This window comes from Ochotona curzoniae, unplaced genomic scaffold (assembly GCF_017591425.1).
Source record: "Ochotona curzoniae isolate NIBS_2020 unplaced genomic scaffold, NIBS_Ocur_1.0 scaffold_1037, whole genome shotgun sequence".
NCBI lineage: Eukaryota > Metazoa > Chordata > Mammalia > Lagomorpha > Ochotonidae > Ochotona > Ochotona curzoniae.
The window spans coordinates 26794985-26822822 of record NW_024467083.1 but is presented as its reverse complement, the minus strand read 5'-3'; the positions used below and the strand labels follow the sequence as shown (position 1 = coordinate 26822822).

General features: G+C 50.5%; 1 protein-coding gene across 1 annotated transcript; it reads right to left on the bottom strand.

The window, feature by feature from the left end:
- Positions 1-124: 124 nt before the first annotated feature.
- Positions 125-27838, bottom strand: PHGDH (phosphoglycerate dehydrogenase). Its single transcript, XM_040998742.1, has 12 exons — positions 27600-27838; positions 21025-21176; positions 19650-19715; positions 15827-15881; positions 15632-15730; positions 7790-7922; positions 7198-7346; positions 5205-5357; positions 3476-3608; positions 1979-2109; positions 1005-1239; positions 125-352 (listed from the first exon to the last, which is right to left on the bottom strand). The coding sequence occupies exons 1-12, from the start codon at positions 27735-27737 to the stop codon at positions 198-200; spliced, it is 1599 nt and encodes a 532-aa protein (XP_040854676.1). The 5' UTR covers positions 27738-27838; the 3' UTR covers positions 125-197.

The following is a 27838-nucleotide window of genomic DNA, read 5'->3' as shown; positions in this document are numbered from 1 at the left end:
TTCACCCATCCCAGCCTCCCTTCACACCCGTAACCCAGCCAAGACAGAGCCTGTGGCTGCCACAGGATGCCCTCTGGTGGCTCTTCAGGACAATAGCAACATGAGTGGCACCTGGAGCTGGGAGCAGGCTTTTTATTAGCTGGTTGTTCCTGGGGTCCTACAGGGTCAGCAGAGAGGTTGGGACCATCTGCCCAGGTCTAGAAGAGGAACTGGAAGGCCTGGGTCACATGCTGCTTCCATGCCTCCAGGCTGGGAAGCAGGGAGGAGATGCCCATGACATGCCAAGTCTCGCCATCCGACACCATCGAGGTCTGGTAAGACAGCAGCTGTACGCCAGCCTCCGCCAGGAGTCCTGGAAATAGAAGAAGGCCCAGATTGGCACAGGGCATGAAGGGAGGAGAGGATGGAGACTGGCAGCAGAGTCAGAAGTCAGATGTCTGATCTAAGTCATGATGGGAGTGCAAGGGACAGTGACCTTAGAAATCCAATGAGTTGAGATGGACGAACCAACAGGATATCTGGCCTGCTGCTCCCCAAACCCCAGAGACCCTCCAGGAACACCCAGACCACCAGGCAGGCTAGGGAAGTTCTAGTCACAGAATGGTAGCACCTGACTCGCAGATGACAGATTCATCCAGGCTGCCAAGGGTGGCCAAATCAAGCCCTTCAGACTGTGGTTTTTGAACATGCTCTGCCAAACCCCCAGCAGCGGGGGCCTGGAGCAGGGGTAGGATGGCTGGAGGGGATGCCCCTGCAGGACTTACTGTAGCCAGGCACACAAGGGCACTCACTGCTCAACATGGCCAGCTTACAGCCCACAATCAAGCCAGTAAATAGGAGCTCCTTCTCTTTTTGGATTAACTATCTACTCCAGAACGCTCTGTGAGTGCGCACTTAGAGATAACAAGGCATGTAGAGGGATGGAGGAGGCAGAAGGTCCTTGGGACCCAGTCCCAGCAGACACTCCCCACCTCAGCCAGCCAACCCCCCAGGGCTCTCCTCACCGATCATGGTAGGCAGCAGGGCTGGGCTGGAGGGCCGGGCCTGGAACATGAGCAGGGGCAATCCCCGGCGGAGAGGCACTTCTGGCCGAAAGACAGCTCCATTGAGTGCCTGCAGCACAGGTGTGGTGCCCTGGACAGAGCCCACAGCCTGGTAGGGGGCACCTACCAGGGCCACAGTCAACATGCAGTCACTGCCTTGCTCCCCTGCAGTAGAGGAGTTGTGGGAGGTGGTGACCTGTGGAGAGAAACCAGCAGTCTGTGACTGCTTCCAGTTGCATCCCAGCCACCCTCCTCCCGCCCATGCCCACTCGCTGCTATACAGGGCTCCAGCCTGGGCTGGGCGGAGATCAGTGTGAGGCGTGCAAGTGAGCTAAGTCTGAACATTCGCCTTCTGGGACAGTCACAAACCCTCTGCCTGTCAGGGGCAGGTAGAAGCTTGCAGGGGAAGGCTGGGAATTGAGGACTCCGCTATTGGTGACCCCGTCTGGCTGCTTCCTACAAGCACCGCTGGCCTGCAGCGGTGCGACTGCCCACAGCTTCTGCCAGCTCCATCTGGCTGAGACACACAGATATAAAGGACAGCCAGAGGGGGAAATGCCAATGGGAAACACCAGGGCCCTACTGCTGGCTCCCAGAGTTTGAGACAGGCAAAGGAGCTGGGTGCTGTGGAAGAAAGAGCCTGGGTGGGGAGCCAGGACCAAGTGAGCTGGGCCTTGTCCAGGCCTCAGTTCAGTTGCAGCCCAGCCCTGAGATTCCTCAGCTGGGCAATGCGCGCACTGCAGGCATGGCTTGTTGGTGGACATGCTCCTGAGGCCCAGCACACTCGGCAGGGATGTCCGCTTTGCAGCAGGAAGGAGACCCCTGTGACAGGGAGGCACCACATGCACCCAGGACATCTATCAGTGGACAGGGTTCAAGGAATTCTGGATGTGTGGGGGACCAGCAGTGCGGATGGGGGGATTGCAGGGACACACCGTGAGGCCAGCCTCGTTGACCAACAGCTTGGCATTGACTAAGTTCACGTCCGTCTGCTTGGAAGCTTCTTTCAGGAGACCGACCATGACGGCGGGGCTTAGGCAGTTTCCAGCATTCTTCAGGGGTGTTCCTGGGGACAGAGAGATGCTGCCTCGAGTCACTGCCGAGCTCCACAGAGGTAGCAGAAGGGATTACAGCAGGTTAAGCCGCCACTTGCATCCCCTTTGGAAGTGCTGGTTGGAGTCCCAGCTACTTTACTTCAACTTCTTGAGAAGGCAAAGGAAGATGGCCCCCCAATGTTTGGGTCCCTGCTAACCACATGGGAGACCAGGATGGAGTTCCTGGCTCCTGGCTTCAGCTTGATCTATAGCTGGTTAATGCAGTCATTGGGGGAAATAAACCTGCAGTTGGAAGTTCTCTTTCTCTCCCACTGCTTCTCTCCCAGTTGCTCTGCCATTCCAATAAATAATCTTTTAAAAATTTAATCAAAATAAAAAATAAGATGGAGGTCACTACCCCTAGCTCTCGGCTTCAGGCTCCAGCAAGCCCTGGGCAGTCCCACTCCCCACAATCCCCAGGAAGCTCAGGAGCAATCATGGGAGACACCCAGGCTATTTGAGCAGCCTGAGAAACTCAACAAGCTCAGCCTAACTCTGCTGCCTGCCACCATGACTTGGCCTGCCTGCTCTTCTCCCAGGAGCTACTTAGAAAATTTCCTCCTGCACTGTCCTTGGTGCTCAGACCCTGCAGGACACCGAAAGGAGCAGCTGCAATGCTGCTACCCAGTCCCTTGCTTTTTTTCCCTCCTGGATCTGGTCCCCCAGCAAGCAGGGATCCCAAGGATCTGTCCTTCCCTGTCAGTGTCAATGCTCAACAGTTTACTGCCCATAGCCTGTAGTCCCTCTAGCATGCAGATGTCCAGCAGTCAGCCAAATGCATTACAGGGTTAAGAAAACTGTAGTTCCCTTAGTCACCAACCACATCTGCATAGCAGCCTCACGGCTGGACGTCCACCTCCATGGTCAAGCAGACATACCAGGACTGCAGGCTGACACTCCTAGCAAGTCACAGAGCACAAAACAGCCCCCACGGCTACATTGGGCACAGCCATCCTCTGGCTTTCACTTGCCATGGGTGGCATCCCAAGGCTCAGAAAAGGGAAAGAGAAACAGCAGGTATTCAGCAAGGTCAAGATCAGAATGAAACTCCCTGGTACTTAATTTGGGTCTCCCTCCACCTATCCTTCCACCTCTTGTACCTCTTGTGGAGGTCTCTCTTGCACCGAAATATGTTTAAGAAAATTCCATGTCTTTTCCTGGCCATATTTTGTCCCCCTGTCCTCCATCCCCACACTGCAACAGGGACCAGTCTCTTCCTAGGCTCTTACCAGCTCTGTGCCCTGCAGCAAGCCCCCGAGAAAGTCTGGCCCACTCCCCCTTTCCCGTAACCCCGGCTATGTCTGCATGCAGAGGGCCAGTTGAAAAATCCAGACTCACCCTGTGTTATCACCTGGATGGTCCCTTTTGGGGATCCAGCCCAGGCACGCATAAGGGTCCCCAGAGCTTCTGCCAGGCCAATCCAAGGCTTGGTGTGTGGAGAGAAGGCGCTGGTAAGGGCCTGTGCATTTACCTGTGGAGAATGGGGAAGCAGTGCTGAGGTCAGCAAGAGATGGACCAGGGGCTCCTCTGCCCAACTCAGTTACCAAGAGCCAGTTCCTCCTGCACCACAGGCAAAGAGCCTGCCTTGTTCTGAGTGCCTGGTGGCAACAATTCCCCTCAGCCACAAGAAGACCAAAACTTGTTCCTGCAGAGGAGCTATAGAACCCAAAATGGACACAGAAGGCCAAGGCCACTCAAAATTAGTAGAGGGGGAGGGGAATATGCACACTTCCTCCCTGGCGACCTGTGTCAGCCTCGCCCTCCGGAAGACTTGGGTTGACCTCTGCTGGCTTAAGGTTTGCACAGTGCAGTGAAGGTGGGTTTTGACTCCAGGTGATTTGCACTGAGAGTGGTGGGTCTTTCTGAGACAGCATTCCTAGCCTAACTTCACTTCTCATCTCCTATTTTGATGGCTTTAGAATTGAATAGAATAGTGATCACATCACAGCAGGACACTGTAAGCAAATACCACAGTGTAGAAAGCTAGATTCCCTCAACCCATACACCCATCAATGGACGACTGGATAAAGAAAATGTGGCATACCAACAGATCTTAAAATAATAATGAAAGTGTGGTATACAGACACTATGAAATTCTACTCCTTCAGAAAAAAATGAAATTTTGTGCTTTACAATTAAATACGGCTAAAAAGTGTTATGCATGATGAAATAAGCCAGTTCCAAAAAGACAAATATCATTTTCCCTAATCTGTGATAATAATACCCAGAGTACAAAAAATGTAATCTATAGGTACAAGAGTGGCACTCTGGGATTTGATTACGGTGTACAGCCTTTGTTTATACTCCCAAGGACTAGTAGGTTTTTGATTATTTGTTTTTTCTCTGCTATTTGTTATTATTAGCATTTTCTACTTGCTGTATGTTGATGGCTACCTAATGGAATGTTACACACAGAAAAATAAATTTGTAAAAACTAATGTTATCTTAAAAACTAAGAACAAAGAGAAAGGGAGAAAGAATCAAAGAGGGATGAATGGAGGAAGGGAATATCATTAGGTTCTTAGAATTGTATCTCTACAAAATATTTTGACTCTGTCAAAACTAATTACAATTAAACTTAAGAAGAAAAACATTTATGGACTTTGAAACGCACACATATGAGAAGTATTGAAAGAACATAGAAAATACACATCATGAAAAATTGCACAGATTTCAGAACTTTTTGCTCCCAAATGAATTATTCATTTCTTAATCTTAAAAAGAAAAAGAAAAGGAAAAGCCACCCTGGGTGTGATGAAAGGAGTTCTGGGAGTTCACTGGGTGCACTCTGCCTGCAGGGGCTTTGGGCATGGGCCATCTCAGGCCAGGCCCAGCTGTCACCCTGGCAACACAGCTCCAGGCCCAAGGCTCCAGCAGAACAAAGCAGCCTTTCTCTAGCATGTGCAGCAGGGCCCACAGTGTAGCAGGGCCGCCCACCCCCTCCCCAGAGGCTGACTCTGCTGGCTTAGGCTTCCAGGGCTGTATCCATTCATTGGCATTGTCAACATGCTCTATATCAAGATGGCCTTGTCCCTCTCCTCCCTCTGCCTCACACTGTGATACTTACCACCCCCGCTAGAGACTTTCCCTTCACCATGTCCACAAACTGGATGGCGATTTCCTCCCCACAGCGGCTCTGGGCCTCTTTGGTGCTAGCACCCAGGTGCGGGCAGCTGATGACGTTCTCATGGTCCACCAAGGCTCGGTCTCGTGGTGGTTCCTGCCCAGAAAGGAAACACATCCAGGTCAGCTGCTGTGACTGACCACACCACCTTGGGGCTGTCAGGGATGCAGGGGAAACTGGATGGGAGGGAGACAGGAGCCATGCCACTAGCTACTTGAACTGGGTCAAGGTGGTCACCAGACTCAGTAAGCTGCTTCCTCACGAATACTGGGTCACACAGAGTGGACAGGAATGGTGGACCTCCTTACAACTCCCTAACACCTGGGACCTGCATGCTCTCACACACATATCAATCCCTCTCCGCATTGATTTCCTTATCCATGAAATGGGTCAATGCCATCTACATGATAATACTGTAAGAACTAACTCACCCATACCCTAACAGATCCTGCTCTGCACAGCAGCTCCTCCCCATGCCTCCACCCTGTCCCTGCCCCTGTTCTGCTTGCTAAGTGGAACATTGTCTTTGGGAAAGGGACTTGAGCATCCTCTCTCTGCTGTCTCCCTAGGTCTCCCTCTGTTGGCCCTACAACCTCACGACCCACCTGACCCTGTGAGTCCTGCCCTGCTTGTAGTTACTGGGAGGACAGGACCCTGGAGAGTGCTGTGCTGTACTCCCTGTGCTCTCTGCCTAGGAGCAGTGAGCACTGTTGCAGCTTGGAGGGCCCAGTGATGTGCCCAGGCCACACGGCTAGTCACCTGCACAGCACAAGCTCCTAACCCAGAGTCCACACCTTCACCCTGTACAATGAGGGCAAGCCCTCGGGGGTAGTAGGGTTGGGAGGCAAAATTTTGAAGGAGAGTGGCTAATAGGATTCAATGCACACACTCCTTCCCACAGGATCTGGGGTGAGGCTGAGCCCCTGCCCTTGCAAGGAGAGTGATGCACAGGGACCAGAAGGCACACCGTCCTTTATCTCCAGGCTTGTGTCCTTCCGTGGGAAGAGGGAAGGAAAAGAAGCGATGCCGATGCACACTGCCAGATAGGGTTTTGTAATGCGAGTTAAACGTCAAAGATAATACACTAAGCGCTTCTCTCTCCCTTCCCTAAATCCTTAAGCTCAAAGCTAATCAGCTGCCTTCTTCCCTCGCTTTATGAATATGACAGATGTCTGTGAAACCTGACACCAGGTATTAGGTCACATCAACACCCTGAGGTTGGGGAAGGCACTGCAGGGTAGCCTGGTTAAGCCACTGTCTGGGATGCCTGCATCCCATATCAGAGTGCCAGTTTAAGTCTTAGCTCTCTGCTAATGCATCCTATGAGGCGACAGAAGACAGTCCGAGAGCTTCGGCCCCTACCACCCATTTGGGAGATCCCAATGGAGTTCAAGGCTCCTGGCTTAGGTCTGGCCCACTTCTGGTTGTTGTGGCCATTTGTGGAGTGAACCAGTAGATAGAAGCTCTCTTTCTCTTTCTCTGCCCTTCAAGTAGATGAAAAATAAAAGAAATAAACATTTGAAAGAAATAAGCCTGTGTCCCATTTGGAATGCCTGAGTTTGATTCCCAGCTCTGCTTTTGACTCCAGCTTCCTGCTGAAGGACACCCTATGGGGCAGCAGGTGATGGTTTAAGTGCTTGGGTCCCTGCCACCCACATGAAAGACTCAGTCTAAGTTCCAGGATCTTACCTTGGCCCAATCCAGCCCTGACTATTGTGGCCATCTGTGGTGTGAACCAGCAGATGGAAGATCTCTCACTGCCATGAAAATAAATTAAAAAACGAAGAAAAACCAACCTGAGTTTTGCAGATGGCAGCATGGCTGCCTCCATGTCAAGCTCTGTGAGAGCTCCTCCAAGGACACACTTTACTGTGACACCCGAGGGAGGCCTTGGTAATGTGCTGAGCTTGTATTGGCACCAAGGCTGTACACTTACTTCCGTGAACACGTCCAGTGCCGCACCAGCACACTGACCAGACTGCAGGGCCCGGAGCAGAGCACCTTCATCCACGATCCCTCCCCGGGCGCAGTTCACCACCCGCACCCCTTTCTTGCACTGGGCAAAGGTGCTGTCATTCAGCAAGCCTGGAAGAGAGCAGAGCATCTAAATCATCTTCCTGCTGATGATGACCAGACTCCAGGTCTACCCTCCCCTTGAACCAACTCCTTCCTCACAGCCTCCTTCTTGCTGCTTCTTATAGCAATTCCCTTGTTCTCTCCCTCTTCCCTCACAGATGCTCCAGGACAGTAGCCCCAGCTCTGGGTCTAGGTGGGACTTAATTTAAAGCATCCTATGTATCCTTGGCATATTATGCTCCAAGTGGGTTTGGGAACCACAATGCCCTGTGGGGGCTTTAGGAAGTACCCAAAGGGGTCCATGACTTCTGTAAACTTCTGGCTGCCTCCCCTCTCCATCTGAGAAACCCTGCAGGACCAGGGTTAGACCCCAGCATCTGCAGCTGGGTCAACCTCTCGTTATGTGGTCTGTGGCTTCTGTAGTTAGTCCACAACGCTGCTGACACACCAACCTATGGTAGAGGGCAAAAGAGGGGTGTGCACCGTGATGAAGTCACACAGAGGCCAGATCTCTTCAAGGGACAGCTGCTGAACACCGAAGGAGGCTGAGACATCTGGAGAAATGATGGGGTCATATCCTATAGTCTGTCCAGCAAAAAGAGGGAGGAAAAGTAATTATTACTCATTGTTGTCATTGTCATTAGCAGTGGCAACTACTTATCAAGAATTGGCCATGACCCCAGCACCATGCTAAGCCTAATTTGAAGCTCCAGGTGAATGCACAGGACACACAGCCAGGAGGGGCACAACCAGGCTTGTCAGGGAGATGTGCCTGCCTCTTGGCATTAACCCCAAGCAGATGCAATAGCAGATTGTGTCCTCCTACCCCACAAGGCGGAGCTTGGAAGCCTTGAGAAAGCAGAAGCCCTTGGTGATGGGGCACCATCCAATGGGAGGCATGGCAACATCACAGGCACAATCAGACAGGGAGGAAATGGCAGCTATGGCCAGAGGGCCTTGAGGTCCAGAGACAGACAAGGACATCAAAAGGAGGCAGGAAGAAGACTGGGAGGGGGATCAGCAGTGGTGGAGGGCAGGAACAAGACCTGCTCATGGAGGCTAAGATCATAGAAGGATAAAGAGATAAAGGTAGGTCCCTTCAAAATGCCAGCCTAGGGGTGGACCATGTGCTACAGTGGGTTCAGCTGGCACTTGGGACCTTACATCCTTTGTCCAAGCACTGGTTTGTATCCAGCTGCTATATACACAATCCAGCTCCTTGCTAATGTACCTTGGAAGACAGTGGATAATGGCCCAAGTACTTGGGCCCTGCCACATACATGGGAAACAAGGTTGGAATTCCTGGTTTTGGCCTGGTCCCAGCCCTGGCTGTTGTAGGCATCTGGGGAGTGGCCTGGAAATGAAAGATCTCGAATTCATTCTTTCTCTCTCTCTCTCTCTCCCTCTCTCTCCCTTCTCTCTCTCCTCTCGCACTACCCCCCCACCCAATTTCTCCCTCTGTCACTGGTACCCTGCCTTTCAAATAATTAGATAGGTAGACAAAACAAAACATGGCGTGCTTGACTGGAGTAGGGACCAAGGACACCTAAGAGAGAAAAGTAAGACGCAAGGAGCCTGAAATGAAGAAAGACCTTGCTCTAGGCTGCTAAGAAAGAAAGATTGGTTCCCAGGAGAAGCAAAATGGGACAGGCAAGGAACTCTAGGAGTGTCAGCAATACCAACCCCTGGAAACTGGCCAAAGGTCAATAGAAATCAGTAGGGAATGAGGAGCCACTGGAAGAAAGAAGAAAGGACGTTGGGTCAAGCCAATAATGACAAACCTATACTTAGCATCTGCCATGTCTCAGGAGCTTCCACATGATTAACAATTAAGTACAATTATTCCCCCATTTCACAGGAGAGCAAACAGAGGCAGAGAGGTCAAGTAGAAGGGATGGGATGGGACACAAATCAGATCTCCTGATTCATGAGTCTGCCAAACTTCTGCCTTCTCTTTACAAAGTGGCTGAAGCCTGGATGACAGAAGAGATGGGGCAGGGACCAGCACTGTGGAGTAGTGAGTTAGCAGGATTCCATATGGGCGTTGTTTTGAACCCTGGCTGCTCCACTTCCAATTTGGCTCCTTGCTGAAGGTCTGGGAAGAGTGACAGAAGATGGCTCAAGTACCTGGGTCCTATACCCACATGGGAAACTGGGATTAAGTTTCAGCCTGGCCCACAAGGGGTGTGAACCAGCAGATGGAAGATCTTTATCTTCCCCGTCCTCTCAGTAGCACTGACTTCCAAATTAAATCTCCAAATATGAGTTAACAATAGGTAATAGATAAAGCAAACATTTAAAGAAAGAGGTAGGGTGAGGGAACAGTTAGCACAACAACCTCTTCCTCCGGGGGCACCTATGACTGACCAGACAGAGCAGCATATTCGCAGGAACCTGGACTAGCCATTGCCCTGAATCTGGGCCTTCAGAGGTGGAATGGAGACCTGAGTTCCTCCTGAAGAAACAGAGGTGGAGGCATGAAAGCAGACCCCCCCCCGCCCGCCCCCGCGGCAGATAACCTGGGTGCCAGCCACGCAACTCTCAGCAAGAGCCATGTTTGCCAGGTTACCATGCCAGCTTCCACAGTCAGGCAAGTCTGCATCAGGCTAAAGTAGATTCTTGCTCACCCAACAGCAAAGAACTCCCCATCGCCTTCCTGGTCTACCCAGGAGGCCTTTCCAGGGTTCTCTCTACGTCAGCCACACTGGCGGGAGAAAAGAGGTGAAGGAGTCGTAAGTATCTCAGTGGCACCTGTGTGCCCAAGAAGGCAGGACGGAGGCTTGTGTGGGGTGGTGATTAAGACATGGCTCTGGTTGCCCACATCCCACACCAATACACTTGGGCTCAGGTCCCAGCTCCACATTCAATACCAGCTTCCTGCTAATGCAGACCCTGCAAGGCAACAGGTGATAACTCAAGTGCCTGGACCCCTTCTACCCATGTGAGAGACCCACATGGAATTCCTGGCTCATGGCTTCAGCCTGGCCCAGCTTTTGTGAGTGATTAGGGCCTTTGTGAGTGATCAGAGAGAGAGAGAGAGAGATCCAGAGGATGGAAGATCTCCCTGTGTCTGTGTGCCTGTCCCTGACTCTTTTTCAAATAAGAATTTAAAAAGAATCAAAAGTAAGCAGGGCAGCTGGCAGAGGGAGATGGGCCTGAGAGGTCCAAGGGGTGCACCGTGAGACCAGAATCCTACCTCCGTTGCTGCCAATGGCATGTCAAGGCTTGTGCCAGGCTCCTCTGAATGTGGGTCCTCAACCCTGTACGAAGGAGGTGAGGGTAACTTCATCCTCTCCTCTAACATTCACTCATTCACAACGATTTTGAAGAGCAACATCCCCCAACCTGAGGAGGGGACTCAGAGTTGGCCCCAGATTCAACAGAAGCAAACAAGCGAAGAGCACAGAGGGTAGTGACTGCCGCTCTCAGCTGGTGAGATTCTTTCTCTTCCTTATCCTTTCCTGTGTGTTTTAAGTGCCCTACAATAATCTCTATGCATCGCCTTTGAAACTAGAGAAATATAAATATTATTTTAGAAAATAACTAAGCATTGGATGCTGTGATCCAGTGAGGTAAGCCATTGCTTAGGACACACACATCCAATGCCAGATTTGCCAGAGTTTCTTGCTGGTGCACCCAGGGGCCCTGGATGGTGGTTCATGTGCTTGGGTTCCTGCGCTGGTACGTTGGGAGACCTGGATGGAGTTCCCAGTTCTTGTGGCTATGGTCTGGCACAGTTCTGGCTTTTTCAGGTATTTGGGGGAGAGAACCAGTGAGTGGAAGCTCTTTCTCTCTCTCTCTCCGTCTCTTTCTTTCTCTTTTTCTCCCCCTTACAAATAAATACATTTATTTAAAAAAAAATCATGGGCTTAGCGTGGTGGCTTAAGGACTAAATCCTCATCTTGAAAGTTCTGGGATTACATATGGATGCTGGTTCGTGTTCCGGCAGCTCCACTTCCCATCTGGCTCCCTGCTTATGGCCAGGGAAAGCAGTTGAGGATGGTCCAAAATCTTGGGACCCTGCACTCACTTGGGAAACCCAGAAAAAGCTTCTGGCTCCTGGCTTTGGATTGTTGCAGCCAACAACAATCTGCTAGTGAACTAGCAGAAAGAAGATCTTTCTCTCTATAAATCTGATCTGCTTTTCTAATAAAAATAAGTAAATCTTTTAAAAAAATAGAAGACTTTGGTGAATGATTTTTCCCTTTCTGAAAAATGCATGAAAAACCTATGCATGGATTTCAAAACCTTTTAGGTCAACATTAACTCATCTTCTAATTCAAATTTCCTACCAAATATCCTTGGGTTTTGCATTCAGTAGGTGCAGTGGAATTTGGGGGAGAGATACTGTTTCCCTCTACACCCTATGAGGTCCCCCAGCTCAGGACAGCAGGGGCTTCTGGGCTCAGAGCGTGTTTTCCAGACACTATCATTCCTTTGCTACAAAGCCTCCCATGTCCTTGTGAGTTTTATCCACTGGCTCTGAGGCTGTTTACAACCATGATTGCTCATCTTCAGCCCTGTTGCATTCTCTTTCTGGGTATGGTGGGGACAGAGGACAACAGTCATGGGGCTCTCAAAGCTGAACCTTGTGGAGCCAGCACAGGAACCCCATGACATGCAGCATGATCTGGAGCCAAGGAATGCCCCAGGGCTAAGCAAAGGGAAGGATCAACAAGCTGGCAGGTGCCTGGAGTTGGAGGGAGACTGGCTGGGGAGAAGGGTGGATAAACATTGTTCCAAGAGCAGAGAGGGGAGACGTGGCATTCAGTTTCAAGCATCTTCCAGGTGGTGGTCAGAGTGGTCCTCTCTCAGCCTTTTTTTCTGCCAAGGAGACAGCAGTTCATTCATCTGCTGACGACAGCAGAGATCAAATTTTACTGAGAAAAAAAAGTTTGACTTTGCATCTGAGATAAACACAATAGCAAGGAACAGAGCTGCACACAGCCAGGAGGTTGGGGTTCTGTGCACCCGGAGTCCAGGTTGGAGGACACAAATAAGAGGACACAGGGTTCAGGAGCCACGTGACTCCCTCAAGGCCCCATGTGTCCTGGAAGGGGTCAGATATCCTGTGGACAGAACCTGGAGCGCCTCCACATGTACCCTGTCCAAAGATTATCCCAGGAGATGCCTCCAGTTTAAGCAGGGAGGCTTCCCCTGCTACAGCCCAGCCCTGGGACAGACTCCTGAAGCAAACTGAGCAGAGAAAGGGGCTGTTCCTCACTGATATCACTGATGGCAGCCACAGAGAGTTGACCATGCCAGCTCCAGAAGCCCCTGAAGGCTCAACAGGAGACCACGGTGGGAGAACCCTAAGATTATGCCCAATTCACAGCCCAGTATTTCAGCTTAGCATCAGAACACTCCTGTCTGCTGCAATTAATTCTTAAAATAGACACCCAATAGATACACAGGATCAGGAGCTCCATCAAGTGCTGTCCACCTGCGCACCCTTCTCACTTCCACCTGTGTCTCCTAAGGCACCATTCCAGAGGCTGAGGCTCCAGCAAGAGCCAACCGATCACTGCTCTTGGGCAATATTAACTGCAGGTGTCAGCTAAGGTGGGGGCTGCCATTCTTGCAGAGCATCTGGCCCTGGACTGCTGAGCCCAGTGACATGGCACAGGGCCTACTTAACTCACTATGGGTCATGGCTGCAGATGGCAGAGCAGTGCCAGGCAAAGGGCACCAGATTGGAGGCCATCAGACCCAGAGACTGAGGTAGACTCCACCACTTCCTCCTGCTGCTATCTTGGGGAGAGGAGGGGCTTGTCACAAAAACTTCTTGGACCCTCAGTTGCCTTATCTAGGAAACTAGGACAAAAGCATGGACCCACTCCCTCTCACACCACCACCACCCGAGGTTGTTGTGAGCATAGCAACTGAAACAGCAAATCTCAGTAAACAGTAGGTGGACCCAGTGGGATTAGACACAACTCTCAGCTTGGGTTCAATGTCCACCTCTCTGAGCTCAAGTCCAATTCAGCACAACAGTGGCACCTACAGAGACGTTCCTGGAAGATGCCGAACAGTGGCCCCTTTTGGCAAAATCTCGATAAGAGAGTGCAAGGCTCAACCCCTGGTTGGCTTGTGCCTGGTAACATGCTCCAGGGAACACATGAGCACAAACGAACTGGGTTTCTGATGTCACAGCCAGTGACCTGGCAACTCTATACACACTATATTTCACACTGAAAGCATAGAGAACAAGTTCTGCTCAGCCCTCAGCACCAGTCGGCTGACAGAGTGTACAAATCATCACCTCCTTGCTCTGGAAGTCAAATTTCTTTCAATGCTGCATACTTCCCATATCCTTTGCTACTGGACACATAACTATCAACCATGGCTCCTCTGCCACCCAACACCCTCCTCCCACACAAGAGCTTTTGAAAAAGCCTTCTTCATTCAAAACTTGTCTAGCTGTTTTTTTGGATTCACACATAGGGCACAGAAATGTGTTCTAACTGCACTTCTTATTGGGATGGCCAGCCATTCTAGCTTCCCTGAGCCTTTCGGGATTAAATTCTGTATTCTCTAAAGCATCAACCCACCTGTCCCTCCTTCCTGTCATCCACAAGTGCATGCCGTCCAGTCTGCTGATAAGAACAGTTCCTAAGGTCAGGCACTTGGCACAGCAGGTGACATTGTACAACATCCTATTCTCTATAGGTACATAACCCCCTATATGCATAGTTCCTCTCCCTTTGTTTGGATGTTTTGTTTTGCTTTGTTTTGTTTTGTTTTTTTAAAAAGCAGCCCAGGGCAGCATCTGTGCAACTGAGAAACATCAGTGACAAGATAAGCTTTACTGGCACTTCAGCTGTGCTGGAGACCATGGGGCACTTTTGCATGGCTTAAACCACTGCTCAAGTGCTAATGACAATGAATGACACTGAACTAGAGTTGGGGGATGGGTGGTGCCCAGGGAGAGGGTGAGGGACTTGTGGTGTTGTGCTAGCCTGGCCACCAGCCTCAAACCACTCATCAATGAAACATTCACCCAGTTGGCTGAACTCTTGCTTTACCCAACAACTGGCCCCTGTTTGAGATCAGAATTTTCCACGCACTGAACTTTTTCCTTAATTCTTAGAGAGGAAGGAGGAGTAAGTGAGCTTGGCGCCCAATGGCATCCAGCCACCCCTGCACACAGGGCAAGGCTGGCATTGATTTTCATGATCAGTGGGTCCTGCCCTGCCTCACTCAGGGATCCAGAAAAACACACTTCCTCTGCTTGCTGCTGAGTCTTGGGAAAGCAGTCTGGCTCACTTAGAAAACATGGTGTGGGGTGACTGGAGAGGCAGGGCTAAAGGTTAAGGTGGTGCAATGGGGTCGCCACCTGGGATTCTAGGCTACCACCAAATTGCTGTGAGTCCTCGAGCACAGACTTGCAGATTCCCAACATCAATATAGATTGGAGGGTTCACCTTCAAGGCCATTTCCACCTCTAAGAAGGGAGTGAGGAATAGAAAGAATGAGAAAGAGCAAGGGAGAGAGAAAGGGAAACTCCATGGTGGCTCTGTGTGGATGACTCTGGGCTTGGGAACCAGCTGATTGTCAAAACAAGTTTCCTTAATGTTTAACTAAAAACTTCCAGGCTGCAGCTTGAACCCACCAGCCTGGTAGGTCCCTCAGCACCCACGGTGAACATGGGAGGTTCACTGGCACTCCTAACTGCCTGTCCCAGGGCCTACCTGGCCAGCCCTCTCTAGGCTGTGCCATATCCCCTGGATTGACCCAGGAGGAAGCACTGCTATGTTTCACACCCATTCCTCTGCCAGCAGCCTCCTGGGATTTTCCCCGAGTAGAAAAATGCAGTGCCTGAGGCAGAGGAGCAAAATTCCTTGGAACACAAGCCAGCCTTCCAGCCACCATAGGTTCTACAATCCTGCCAGTGTGCACTGAAGCACCCTCATTCTTCCCTGTGACATGGAAGGCAGCAGGATGGATGAACTGGCAACTGTTCAGCTCCTGTTTTTTGAACCATCACAAAACAGCCACAGCACACTAAGAGGCCCTGGAGGCAAGGGAGGATGGGAAGGTTAGGATACAGAACCCCTCTGGCTCCCCGCAATACAGGGATACTGGCTTATATCAAGCCATACTGGTTCAAATGTCCAAACCTGCAGGTTGGTGTTCCGTCCCTCTCTGGCTTTGCCACTATTTTACCTGGCAGTTCTGAAGAAAGGTCAGATTTCTCACTCCCTGACAGAACCTTTGGCCTGTCCCAAATCAAGATGCATCCCCTACAATTCCTACAGAAAGCCCCACTTTCAAGGCACCCCATGACCTCTTACCTTCATCCCAAAGGCTTGCATCCGGGTGGCCACCTCCCGTCCGATCCTTCCCAGGCCTAGAATCCCCAGCGTCTTCCCATTCAGCTCTGTTCCCATGAACTGCAACCAAACAGGCACAAGGCAAGGAAGCTGATGTGAACAGGAATAGTGAACTCTCGGGTGAGCTGGTCAAGGGATGAAAGGCTGGCTGCTCACCTTCTTTCGCTCCCATTTGCCGCCCTTCATGGAAGCTGTCGCCTGGGGAATCTGCCTGCAAGGACAGACATAGGATCAGCAGGCCCACTCAGGCCCTCTGCCAACAGCGAAGAGGTGCAAAGTCAGTCATGCCGAGCTCCTGCTTGTGACAGCCACTCTCTGGGAACTAAGAACCAAGCTAAGGCTCAGGCCCAGAAACAACCCTGGGGCAAAGGGAGGGTGAAAGAGGGAAGCTCCTGGCAAGACGCAACTTGGGAGAGCACCAACCAGGAGTTTGAGAGTGATATTGAGGGCCCTGCGAGGTAGCCTAGTGGCTAAAGTCCTTGCCTTGCATACTTGGGATTCCATATGGACACTGATTTGTGTCCCAGCTGCTCCACTTCCCTTCCAGCTCCCTGCTTGTGGCCTGGGAAAGCAGTGGAGGATACTGAAAGCCTTGGGACCCTGCACCTGCGTGGGAGACCTGGAAGAAGTTCCAGGCTCCTGGTTTCGGACAGACTCAGCTCTGACTGTTGCAGCTACTTGGGGAGTGAACCAGTGGGTGGAAGATCTTTCTCTCCTCTCGTCCACTCTGTAAATCTGACTTTCCAATAAAAATAATAAATAAAGTTTTTTTTTAAGATGTTGAAGCTGGCATTGTGTAGTGAGTTAAGCAGACTCCTGCCATCCTAGAAGCCCACATGTGTGCCAGCTGGAGTTCTGGTTGCTCCACTTCCAATTCCAGCTCCCCGCTAGTGGGCCTGGGAAGGCAACAGAAGGTGACACAAGAACTCGGGTCCCTGCCACCCACAAGGGAGACTTGAATGGCCCAGCTCAAGCTTCTGTGGCTACTAATGCCTCAGTGGCTAAATTCTCACCTTGCATGCACCAGGATTCTATATAGGTGTCAGTTCATGTCCTAGCTGTTTCACTTCTCATTCACCTTCCTGCTTGTGGCCCAGGAAAGCAGTAGAGGAAGGACACAAAGGCCTTGGGACCCTGCACTCATGTGGGAGACCTAGAAGAAGCTCCTAGTTTCTGGCTTGGATTGGCCCAACTATGGCTGTTGTGGCCACTTGGGAAGTGAACCAGTAGATAGAAGATCTTTCTCTCTCACCTTCTCTCTGTAATCTGCCTTTCCAAAAAAAAAAAAAGAACTTTAAAAACAGCAGCAGCAGCTGGAAGATTTCTCTGTCTCTTTTTGTAACTGACTTTCAAATAAATAAATAAATTAGAAAAAGATCGTGAGAATGATGCTGGGTAGGTTTCTCATTTAAGCAACCATCCCTGCCTGGGTTTGCAGGAAACCCAAATGGGATATTGGGAATCTCCGATGACATCAAGTGCTCCAGAAGTTCCCATCTCGGTCAAAATCACAACCTGCAAAGGCTTGTACTGCTATCAAAGAGATACCTGGTGCATGGGTGCCCTAGTCCAGATACTTCCACATTGTCTTGAGTGCCTGCTCCCAATGCTTCAAGTCCTATAAACCCTTTCCCCCAACCACACACATGACGCACCTCACAGTGTGAGGGGGTTCATAGAAAAGATTGAGTCTGTGTGTTTTCTGGGTAACAGAGGAAGTGGCAATCAGGGCAGTGTTCAAAGTAAAAATACAGTACGTGGTCATTCAAGGACTCCCAGACACAAAGGAGGAAAAAATGGGGAGTGATGTAGAAGCAACGCCTCTTCCATTGGGCACAGGCTGTAATAAACACTTACTGAGCTCTCAGAACAACTGCATGCTGGGAGTTCTGGAGGTATGCCCCTCACCCAGTACCTTCTGCAGGCAAAGACCCTGCTGGGGCTGATGTTCATTACGTTAAGAGGGTTGAATGATGCTCTCCCACAAAGGGTGCCCTCTCTGAGTTTTGAGCCACCTTTGCGGTGTGAGGGCATGCCTGAGTGGCTGGAAGTGGGAAGCGCCCTTCAGAAATCATAGCCCTTTACATAGAGTTGGCCCTCGACCAGGAGAGAGGTTATTGTTGGCTCTCTAATCTTTGCTGTCACTGCCAGGAAAAGTGAGGGAAATTGTTAGAAAGCTGCACTGAGATCCTTCCATTCCTCCTGTAATAATAGTAATAGTAGTAGTAGAAGAGAAGAGGCCTTTGGTGTAGTGGTTAAGCCACTGCTTGGGACATTCACATCCACATTGGTTTGACCGTAGATCTGGCTCCACTCCCAATTCCATCTTCCTGCTAACGCATATTCTGGGAGGCGGTGGTGATGGTTCGAGGAGCTGGGTCTCTGCCACCCATGTCAGAGGCTTGGATTGAATTCCTCGTTTTTGCCTTTGGTTGCCTCAGCTCTGGTTGTTGTGAGCATGTGGGTAATGAACTGGTAGATGGAAGCGCTCTCTCTGCTTCTCAAGTCAACAGAATCGGGACCAGTGTGGCGGTGCAACAAGTTAAGTTGCCTTTCTCACATCAGAATGGTACCTCATAGCCATTGTGCTTCTGACCCAGCTTCCTGTTGATGCATATAGGAACAAAGTAGATGATGGGTCAAGTACTTGGATCCTTGCCACCTTTGTAGGAGACCCAGATAAAGTTCTTGGCTCCCGGCTTTCAGCTTGATGTAGCCATTTGGAGAGTAAACCAGCAGACGGAAGATCTCTATGTGTTATCATCTAACCCTCTCTCTGTAACTCTACGTTTCAAAAAATAGATATTGTAAAAAGTGAATTAAAAATTCAAAACAGTAAAGTAATCCTGAATTTAATAGCATAAATGAAATCAGGTCACCAGGCTTGTGGATTTATCCAGAGAGTGAGACAATCAGTCAGATGTTCTAAGAGATTTAGAGAGCTGGCTCAGGTTCCCTCTGTGTAAGCTGTCCCTTTCCTACATTCCCCTCTCTTCCCTACATTGACCACTGAGAATCAGAGAATATTCCATGACTGAATGAATACTCAAGGAATACTCAGTATCAGTGAAACTGCAGGTCAAACTCTTGGGGAGGAATCAGGGCTATGGTTAACTCCACAGTAAAGAAGACAAGTGTTAGGATGAAAAAAGGTAAATATCTTAGTCCCAGAAATTCCAGCTCGAGAAAGAGCTGTAAGAAGTTTTGTCTGCTTGGATTAGTTTGCTTAAGGATCTGAGGAGCTTCAGGAAGACCTAACCCAGGTTCCTGCAGAGCTTGCTCTTCCTGTTGGCCAAAGAGGTGTTTAAACCTCTGTTCAGGACTACCCAGCATGGTGAGACTGTGTACATGGTGTGTGCTGCCCATGTAATTGCCACACTGTCCCTTCTACTCAAGAGGCCAACAGGAGGTTAAGAGTGAGTGACTTGGCCACAAGTTTTGTCGTGTTATGAATCTTTAAGAAGGCTCAGGGATTCTGGGTCAATATAGATTGGTGCAGATGGTAGCACAGGTAAACCTTGACAATCACAGGAGTCCATGAAGGACACCTGACCTTAACTCTAGGAACTAAGCCAGGGGTACCAGGACAAAGAGGATGGGAAAGATACTGCAGGCAGCTGAGGATGGAGAGCTTGGTGAGGCTCAGAGGTTGGAGAAGATGGTGTATAGAGAGTGGAAACTAAGGGGAGGCAGAGGGAAGGAAACGCTGCACACACACTCATTTTGTCAAACAGCCTGTTCCTGGGTTGTGAGCAGTGACCATGCATCCATCATGCTTCACACAAAGTCACTAAGGACCCAAGTAGAAAGCAGGTCTTTGTATGCTGGGAACCAGTGAAGGACAGGTGGTCTTGAAGACGCTTATCATGGGCACGTGGCCTGACTCAAATGTTCTAACACTTCCCTGGGTCACTTGGTTTGGCAGGTAGAAAGGCCCAACACACTCGAGGAGCTTAGCTGAGCTAAGTCAGGCACTTACCTGGCCAGGCACATGATCATGCCACAGGTCAGCTCTGCGGCACTGAGGCTGTTCCCATTGGGGGTGCTAGTGATGCAAGAAAAGAGGGGACATTAGTGGACCCACACCAGAGATACCCACACCTATCCTCAGAGAAAGCTTGGAGGGCAGACTGTGCTCTGCTGCCCCTTGAGCTTGTATCGGTTCTGAGGACAAACTCTCAACCCCAGGTCCTTGTCCTGAATCCCCTGCCTGGCTTCATGATTCCATGCAGCAGGACCTCCATAGCCCCTCTCTGCAAATGCACACTTTCCAATGCTTCATCCTGTCAGCCTACGGCTGAGCCAGTCTGTGGGACCCAGAGGACAGCCCCTGGGCCACAGACCTTCATCATGTCCCCTCCCCCTTCCAAGCTTGCTTTTTATCAAGAACAAAGCTAAATTTTTGTCTTTACCCATTCAACTTGTCCTACTCCTGCAAGTTCTGAACTGAATGAATTTGGGACCTGACTTGCTCATGCATGAGGCAATGTTGCCTCCACCGATTTTGCAAAAATGAAAGTGGATATGGAGTCCCACAAAACTGTTTTTCTCTCCTCAAAAGATTTGCATGTGCGTTTTTGGGAAAATGAAACATATATATCTACCTTCCTATGTCTCCAAGGTCTTTCCAGCTCTAGAAATGGTTATCAGAGGAAAAGCCAAAAGACCCCACATAAGATCAAAGAACTCCCCAGAGGTTGTCTTTCCACAACACCTCTTGGCTCCCTGTAAGTGCAGGGTAAGCAGGAAACAGTTACCGTTTAACATCTCTGCTGTCAGATCGTAACCTCTGTCAGGTGACTGGTCATTAACTTCACCCTCCAGGGAAGGGAAAAAGACCCGAGGTCAGAGAAGAGGACTGGGGATGGCCTTGCACACCATCTGGTGCCAGAACAGATATCTGCAGGACCGGCATGCTGACCATGATCTTCGCTCCAATAGGATCCTTCTCCTCCTGACCCCAGAGTGCACCAAGAAAGACTAGGGTCTTGGTTCCAGCAGAGTTTAGAAAAGTGAGGAAGATAATGTCGAACCACTGCACTTGAGTGTGCTGTTACATGGAGCTAACCAGGGAACTGCCACAAACAGAACCGTGGAGGGGGTCGGGGCAGGACAGCAGGAGCCAAGAACACAGATAAAGTCACTGACCTCTGCTCTTGCCCGAACCAGGCTGCAAACATTGGGACTACACAGAAAGTTTTGGCCTCCCTGAGGACCACTAAGCCATAAAGTACTATCTGTCTGGACTAGGAATCTGGACCTTGCAGCTCCTGGGACTCACTGGGACTGCTCTGGCATCCAATTCACCCCTGCCCACCACAACTTGCCCCTTCCCCGCAGCCTCCAGGACTTACTTCATGACCAGCACTCCTTTCCTGGTGGCAGCCTCCAGATCCACGTTGTCTACTCCAGTGCCAGCTCTGCCTACCACCTGGAGCTTTTCAGCCGCATTGATGACCTCTGCCGTCACCTTGGTGGCAGAGCGGACGATGAGGCCTTCACAGTCCTAAAGCAGAAGTATTTTGCGTGACTCCCTCAAGTTAGCCACACAATTGCATACTCCCTCCCAGACCCAGGGAAGGCCAGCAATGGCTGCCCTCATGTCATTGGCAGCTCACTGCTTTCTACAGGGTGATATGGACTAAATTTTGTGCCAATTTCTACTTAGCACTGGGCAGAGTGTGGTCCTAAAACAACAAGCATTTTGCCCAGCAAGGGGAGGTCAAGTCTTTGGGTTCTAGGTATCCAGCTCATCTCTCTCCAGATGATACCACCACATCTGAAGCCTGAAGCATGCCCAGGACCAGCTGCAGGCCTGCCCAGCTGGGGCATGCTGGTCATGTGTTTGGACATATGCTGGAAGCCAGGGCCATTTTCTTTTACAGATTTATATGTTTTACTTGAAAATCAGAGAGAAAGAAAGAGAGCTTCCATCTGCTGATTGACTCCCCCAAATGCCAGCAACAGTCAGAGATGGGCTAGTCCAAAGCCAGGAGTCAAGAATGTCTTCCAGGTCTCCCATGTGAGTTCAGGGTCCCAAGCACTTGAGACATCTTCCACTGTTTTCTCAGATCATTAGCAGGGAGCTGAACTGGAAATGGAGCAGTCTGGACTCCAATCAGTGCTCATATGGGATGCCGACATTTCAGGCAGCAGATTAGCCTGATATGCTGCCACACTGCCCCAGGGACCATTTTCTAGCAATCTCTGTAAACACCATCACCCTTGTACACTGCTATGTTCAACACAAGCATTTCTACCCAGTGGCTGACTGCAGAGATTCAGAGCAAGGTGTTTGTGCACACCTTGTGCAATGTCGCTTGTGCACACCCTGAAAGGCTCTGCCATCAATCAGACCTGGGTTCCAATACAAGCTCTGTCCCTCACCAGCTCTCAGTTTGAGCCTTGGCCTCAAGTGTGGGAGAGGGAAATGAGGAAAGACAGGTGCAGCACCTGGCCCTCCTGAATCAGAGCACCGTTTCCTGTGTCAAACACGGAGCTCAAGGAGGGCAGAGGCAGCACCTCCTTCCACTTGGCCCGCCCCTCTGCCTGACACATGAAAGATACTCAGGAAATTCTGGTTGGCTGAATGAACAAATGAAGTGAATGAAACACAGCTAGGGAAAGGGAAACATCTTTTAAAAAGATTTATTACTCATTTGTAAGTCAGAGTTTACAGAGAGAAAGAGGAAGAGACCTTCTATTTGCTGGTTCACTTCCCAGATGGTTGCAGCAGCCAACACTGGAATAGACTAAAGTCTGGAACCAGACACTTTATCCATATCTCCCATATGCATGGCAGGGGCCCAAGCACTTGGGCCATCTCCTGCTGCTTTCCCAGGCCATTGACAAGCAACTGGACTGGAAATGGTATACTCTAGACAGAAACCAGCACCCAAATGGGATGCCAGTGTCTCCAATGGAGACAGTATGCCACAATGCCAGCCCCTGAAAATAAAGATCCTGAGAGCTTCTAAACACAAGAATAGTTGCAAAATTCCAGCAGTTGCAGGATTACTTTTCTGGAAATGTTTATGTTTCATGCACATCTACTGCTTGAGGTGGTGGCATCTGCTGACAGAAAGCAACATGCAGAAATGCTCTTAAGCCAGAGTCAAGCACCTGGTCCAACCTCATACTGTGGATACAAAACTCAAGCTCAAAATTAAGGCTGCCTGTGCCCTCAGTTTCTTCCCATCTGTTGAGTGTCTGCAATGTATGTGCCTGGCATAATGCTAGACTAACTGGGGGTAAATGAGACACAATCCCAATCCTCAAAGAGCTCAGTGTTGGAAACATCAACATTCATTATTGGAGTTGAGTGCTGTGACCTCACAGTGGGCAGCTCTCAAGAACACAGTGGGATAATTAGTCTTAACCAGAAGCCACCTCTGGGGTATCTGCCTTGATACTGAGGCCTGTACCCAACAGCATCTGGAGGGTGCCCTGGGTCCCCAATTGCAACCTAGTTGGATATCAGTTAATGCCCAGGCAGAAAGGGAACACTGCCAACTGTCCTACATTTGAGTCTACCACACTGACTCTTTAGAAAAGGATGCTGTTACCTAGCCCAAATCTATTGGCTTCTCAAGGTACAATGCACCTGATCTAACAGAGAAGACACTATTTGGGATACTCACATTCCATACTGAAGTGCCTGGGTTCTAGCCCTGGGTCTGCTCCTGATTCCAGCTCTAGCTTCCTGCTAATGTCCTAGGAGGCAGCAGGCAATGGCTTAAGTAGGAGATTTGGATTGGGTTCCTCATTCTCCCATCCACATTGTGGGCATTTGGAGAATGATGTCAGTGAATGGGAACTCTCTTTCTCTCTGTCTTTCAAATTGTAAAAACAGGCATTTTGAACATCATATTGGCAAAGGGAAAGTTAATAATATTCAGTGTTGGTGATAATGTAGGAAAATAGGAATGTACATTCCCCATGTTTTTGGAAGTCAACTGGGCAACACATTAGCACATTTTTAGTCTGATTCCTTTGTAAACAATGACCTTCTAGGTAACTGGAAATCCACTGAGAAAACAAATCAATCTCTTTTATCAGTCCAAGACCAAGGTTCACAGTTCAATAGACAAGAGGAGAGCAAGGAAGAAGGAGAGCAGGGACCTCCCAAGGAGTCACAATCCTATCACCCTGTCTCTCTTACCAAGTTCCACAGCCCCCATCTCAGGCCCAGCTCTGCTCCAGAGACTCCATTCAACATTCCCTTGGGCCACCATGGTCTCTAAGCCTTTAGCATGTGCTGGAGGCTGCAGACTCCAGGACTGTGCAGGCAGTTTTGCAGTCACCAGCACATGGGCACACCTCTAGATGGCTCACCTACATGAAGATGTGGCCTGTAGTCTCTCATTTCTCCTCAGATAATCCTTCTGCATTGCCAGGGGCAGGAGTGTCTCTGCTTCTCCCAGCAGCGGGATCTGACCATGGAGATGCCCACTCAGGAAATCTGGTCCTACCTCAGAAGTGGGCGTCACAGACTGTTCAGTGTTAACTCGCTTCCAAGACGTCTTACAACCTCAGCGACCATCTAACTGCATTCACTGATTCAGCACTGTATGTGTTGTGAATCTGCATGGCCACCTAGCTCCTGCTGAAGCTCTGAACCCCCTCAGACACTCCAAGACACCATTCCTGCCCAGGCCAGAGCATCCCTCAGCGACTGCCCAAGCTATCTATTCTGCTGTTCTATTTACGCAAATCATGCCCTACCCAAGTGCCCACATCCTCTAACATCCTCTGCATAGTTCTTCTCCAGAGTCCTGGGCAAGAATCTCTCAACACTGCTGCTTCCTGCACTGTGTGGAGCTTTGGTATCAGGGCTGTGGCTGGAACAGGCACTCAGCACGCTTCCCTGCTCGCGTGCTGTGGTATCCTCCCACTCCCTGTCCTTACATCCTCAGCTGCCTCGGAGCAGGGCAGCACACAATTATCTGCTTGATTCACGGCTGTTCCAGGCATACCATGCTGATTCAACCATGGAAATCCATGCCCATGCCTGTTCCTCCAGCCCCCACGTGCTTCCTTTCCCAGATCAGGCTTGGCCTCGCAGATCATTCTAAGTTGTTCCTATTCTGACTTCAATGGGGGACGAGTCAATGAAAACTTGCCAAGCAACAGCAAATGCAACTGGATCTGATTTTGTAAATTTTGTGCAATCCTAACTTGGTGGTTGCTTTTTGTTTGTTTGTCAACTATATCCTGATGTGAATGCTGGAGGCTTGGGAATGCTGGAGTCGCTCACGAAGACATTTATTCCTCCCTGATCTTTCTCAAACTTCCAGGGTGAAGTTACAGACAATGCAGGGCTGGTGTTACGGCACAATTTGTGAAGCTGCTGTTTGCATCACCATCATCGCCTAATGAAGCGCTGATTTCAAATGACAAATGTTAGGAGAAAAAGGAAATAGTCGATATAAATGTGCTTCAATAAATTAAACACAGTACTGATATCTAATTGAGTAGTCCTGACCAGCATTTCCATTTAATGAAACAGAAACTATCAGACTGCATTGTATGATGCATTGCTTTATAAGATGTATGTTTATAAACACATGTACACATATGTATTCTATCTGCATGCTGAATTATGGTATTAAATTAATTTGTTATTGGGAGTCATGGTCCAGGTTTAAATGCTACTGATACATAAGAGTCTTTAAATGACTCTGCATGTTAGGCTTATTTAAAATGTGAGTTCCAAACAAGATGCTTTTTTTCTAAGCCACTGTTTTTCAAACTCTTTTGACCAAGATCTAAAGAAAGAAACAATCTTAAGTTGTGATTGCATACTCACATCCCACAGATAAACCTACACACATATTTTAAATCAGCATTACTCTGGTATTTCCTATTTTGATTCTTAAAATGCTGAGTACGACCCATTAAACTGTTGACTTGGTTCCCTGCTGATGAGCTGTGACGTGCTTCCAATTCTAAAACCCAAGTCTGGAAGTGGGAGAGAATGATTATCTCTCATGCCCAAGGAGTGAAAAAGAGCAAAGTGTGCCCGCCCAGAACGGGAGGCAGGAGGCCCAGTCCCAGCGAGAGTGTTAGTGTTCTGCAATGCCAAAGAGATGGAAGTGGGGGAGGGAGGCACTGGCGGCACCTCTGCAAGGGAATGAGAGGCACAGCGTGGGAACAAGGCCCCCAGCTGTAGCAGCTGCCCGAGGACACGAATTGGTATTCTGAACTGAGTTTCCCATTTAAAAAAAGACAAGAAAGCTGAACCCTCCCAAACTGCCCAGCAGCCAAGAGGACCACGAAACGCCCTACTCTCCTGCCAACAGCTTCAGTGCCCTTACAGGTGTCATGTCAGACTCCCTGACATGCTACCTTCCAGCCAGCTGCCTTCCCAACCCCCAAGGAATCCCACTCTGAGGTGAGGCCTCCCACTTCCCTCAGGTCTGCCCCCACCATTCTGCAGGGGCATTCCCAGGCCTCAAAGGTCAGCCTTTTCCTTTGAGCCAGATGCAAAGCCCTGACTGCGCAACCCCCACCACCCTCCAAGTTGGAGAGCCAGCACGTTGATCTGAAGGTCGAGCCAGCTGCCTTCCTAGTCACTGCTCAGAGCCGAGGCCACCGGTTGCATGCACACAGGAAAGGAGGAGCCCATCGGGCACTGACTGCCCCTTGAGGACCAGGGCCTGAGTTCTGCCTGCTGGCCCGGTCAGCATCTCCCGTGTGTGTGTGTGTGTGTGTGTGTGTGTGTGTGTGTGTGTGGTATTCCCCAACAGGCTACAAGTTTCCTAAAGGCTGGAGCCAGTTAGATATTTCTCTGGGTACGGGACAGGGTCTAGACACTGGACACGACACCATGGTGTGTGTGTGTGTGTGTGGTGGGTGGATGGGAGTCAGTGGGATGGAGCAGGAGGTCCACAGACAGTCAAGGGCACAGGCAGCCCTCAGGACCACACAACTGAGGCACAGCTGGTACAACTGTAGCAGCCGGCAGGCTCAAGGGAAGGTTGGCAGGGGGCAGCATGGGACAGGGTGTGCAATTTGGGGAATAGGGGGTGACCTAGCAGTAGCACAGATTGTAAAGGTAGGAAGTGCAGGCAGTGGAGTAAGAGTTCACAGATGCCCTAAGACTGAAAAAGTCACCCAACCTTGCAGGACCGAGGGAAGTATCACTATAACCTGTTTTAAGATTGTTAAGTGTATCTATTTCCTGGGGGTGTCTGGGATCCGACACCAGTCCTGTCTGGTTACTCCTGGACAGCTGTGAGGCCAAGCTTAAGGCCATCCACCAGACCTCAGGCACAGCTTTAGGCAGCGGGAGCAACTCGCTTCGCCCACCCCACCCCCTTCGCCCCTCCTCTGAACGCTGGGAGCAGCCGAGGGGCGGTGAAAGCTCCGTGCGATCTTGCGTCAGACAAAAAAGGCTCTGCGCTCTGCTGTTTCTCCAGCAGCCATGCAACAAGCTAGGGCTCCACCAGGACCCCTATCATTCCCCGCGCGAGTCGGCCAGGCGGGTTGCTACTCCGGATCCCGGCAAGAGTCGCCGGTCCGGTTCGTTCGCTGGCTGCCTTGGGGGTCAGGAAGGGAGGCAGCGCCTGGCTGCTGGGGCCTCGGTGCGGGGAGGGCGCGAGGTGCCAAGTTGGCTTCCAGCAAGCAGCTTGCTGAGCCAGTTGGAGCAGCCTGCACTCTGCAGTGCGCGCCGCAGACGAACGGTCCTGAAACACGCGGTTGCAAAGTAAGCAAAAAGTTTGCATCGTGCAGCTTGCTTGCCGCCTTTACCTCTAGCCGCATTCTTTGCGCCGTCTCGCACAGCGTGCTCCCGCCCACCCAGTCGTTGGAGTTCTCGGGTCTGGAAGATCCCGGGGCCGCAGAAGGGAGCGCGTTGGCCCGGCGCCACCATCCGGCTTCGGTGGATGATACCTCCCAGGAGCCCTCGTTTTTCTCCCGCTCTCCTCACCTGCAGCTCGGCTATCAGCTCCTCTTTGCTGAGATTCTGCTTCTCCACCACCTGTAGACCTCCATCTTGCAGGATCTTGCGACAGCAAGGGTCCAGGCTGTCACTGATAAGCACTTTCCGCAGATTGGCAAAGGCCATCGCTGGAGTTAAGGCTTTGGACACGGCGGCTCTCCGAAAGCAGAAGAGCTGCTGCGGCGGCTGGAGCGCTCGCGTAACTGGGCAGGATCCCAGACCTCCCG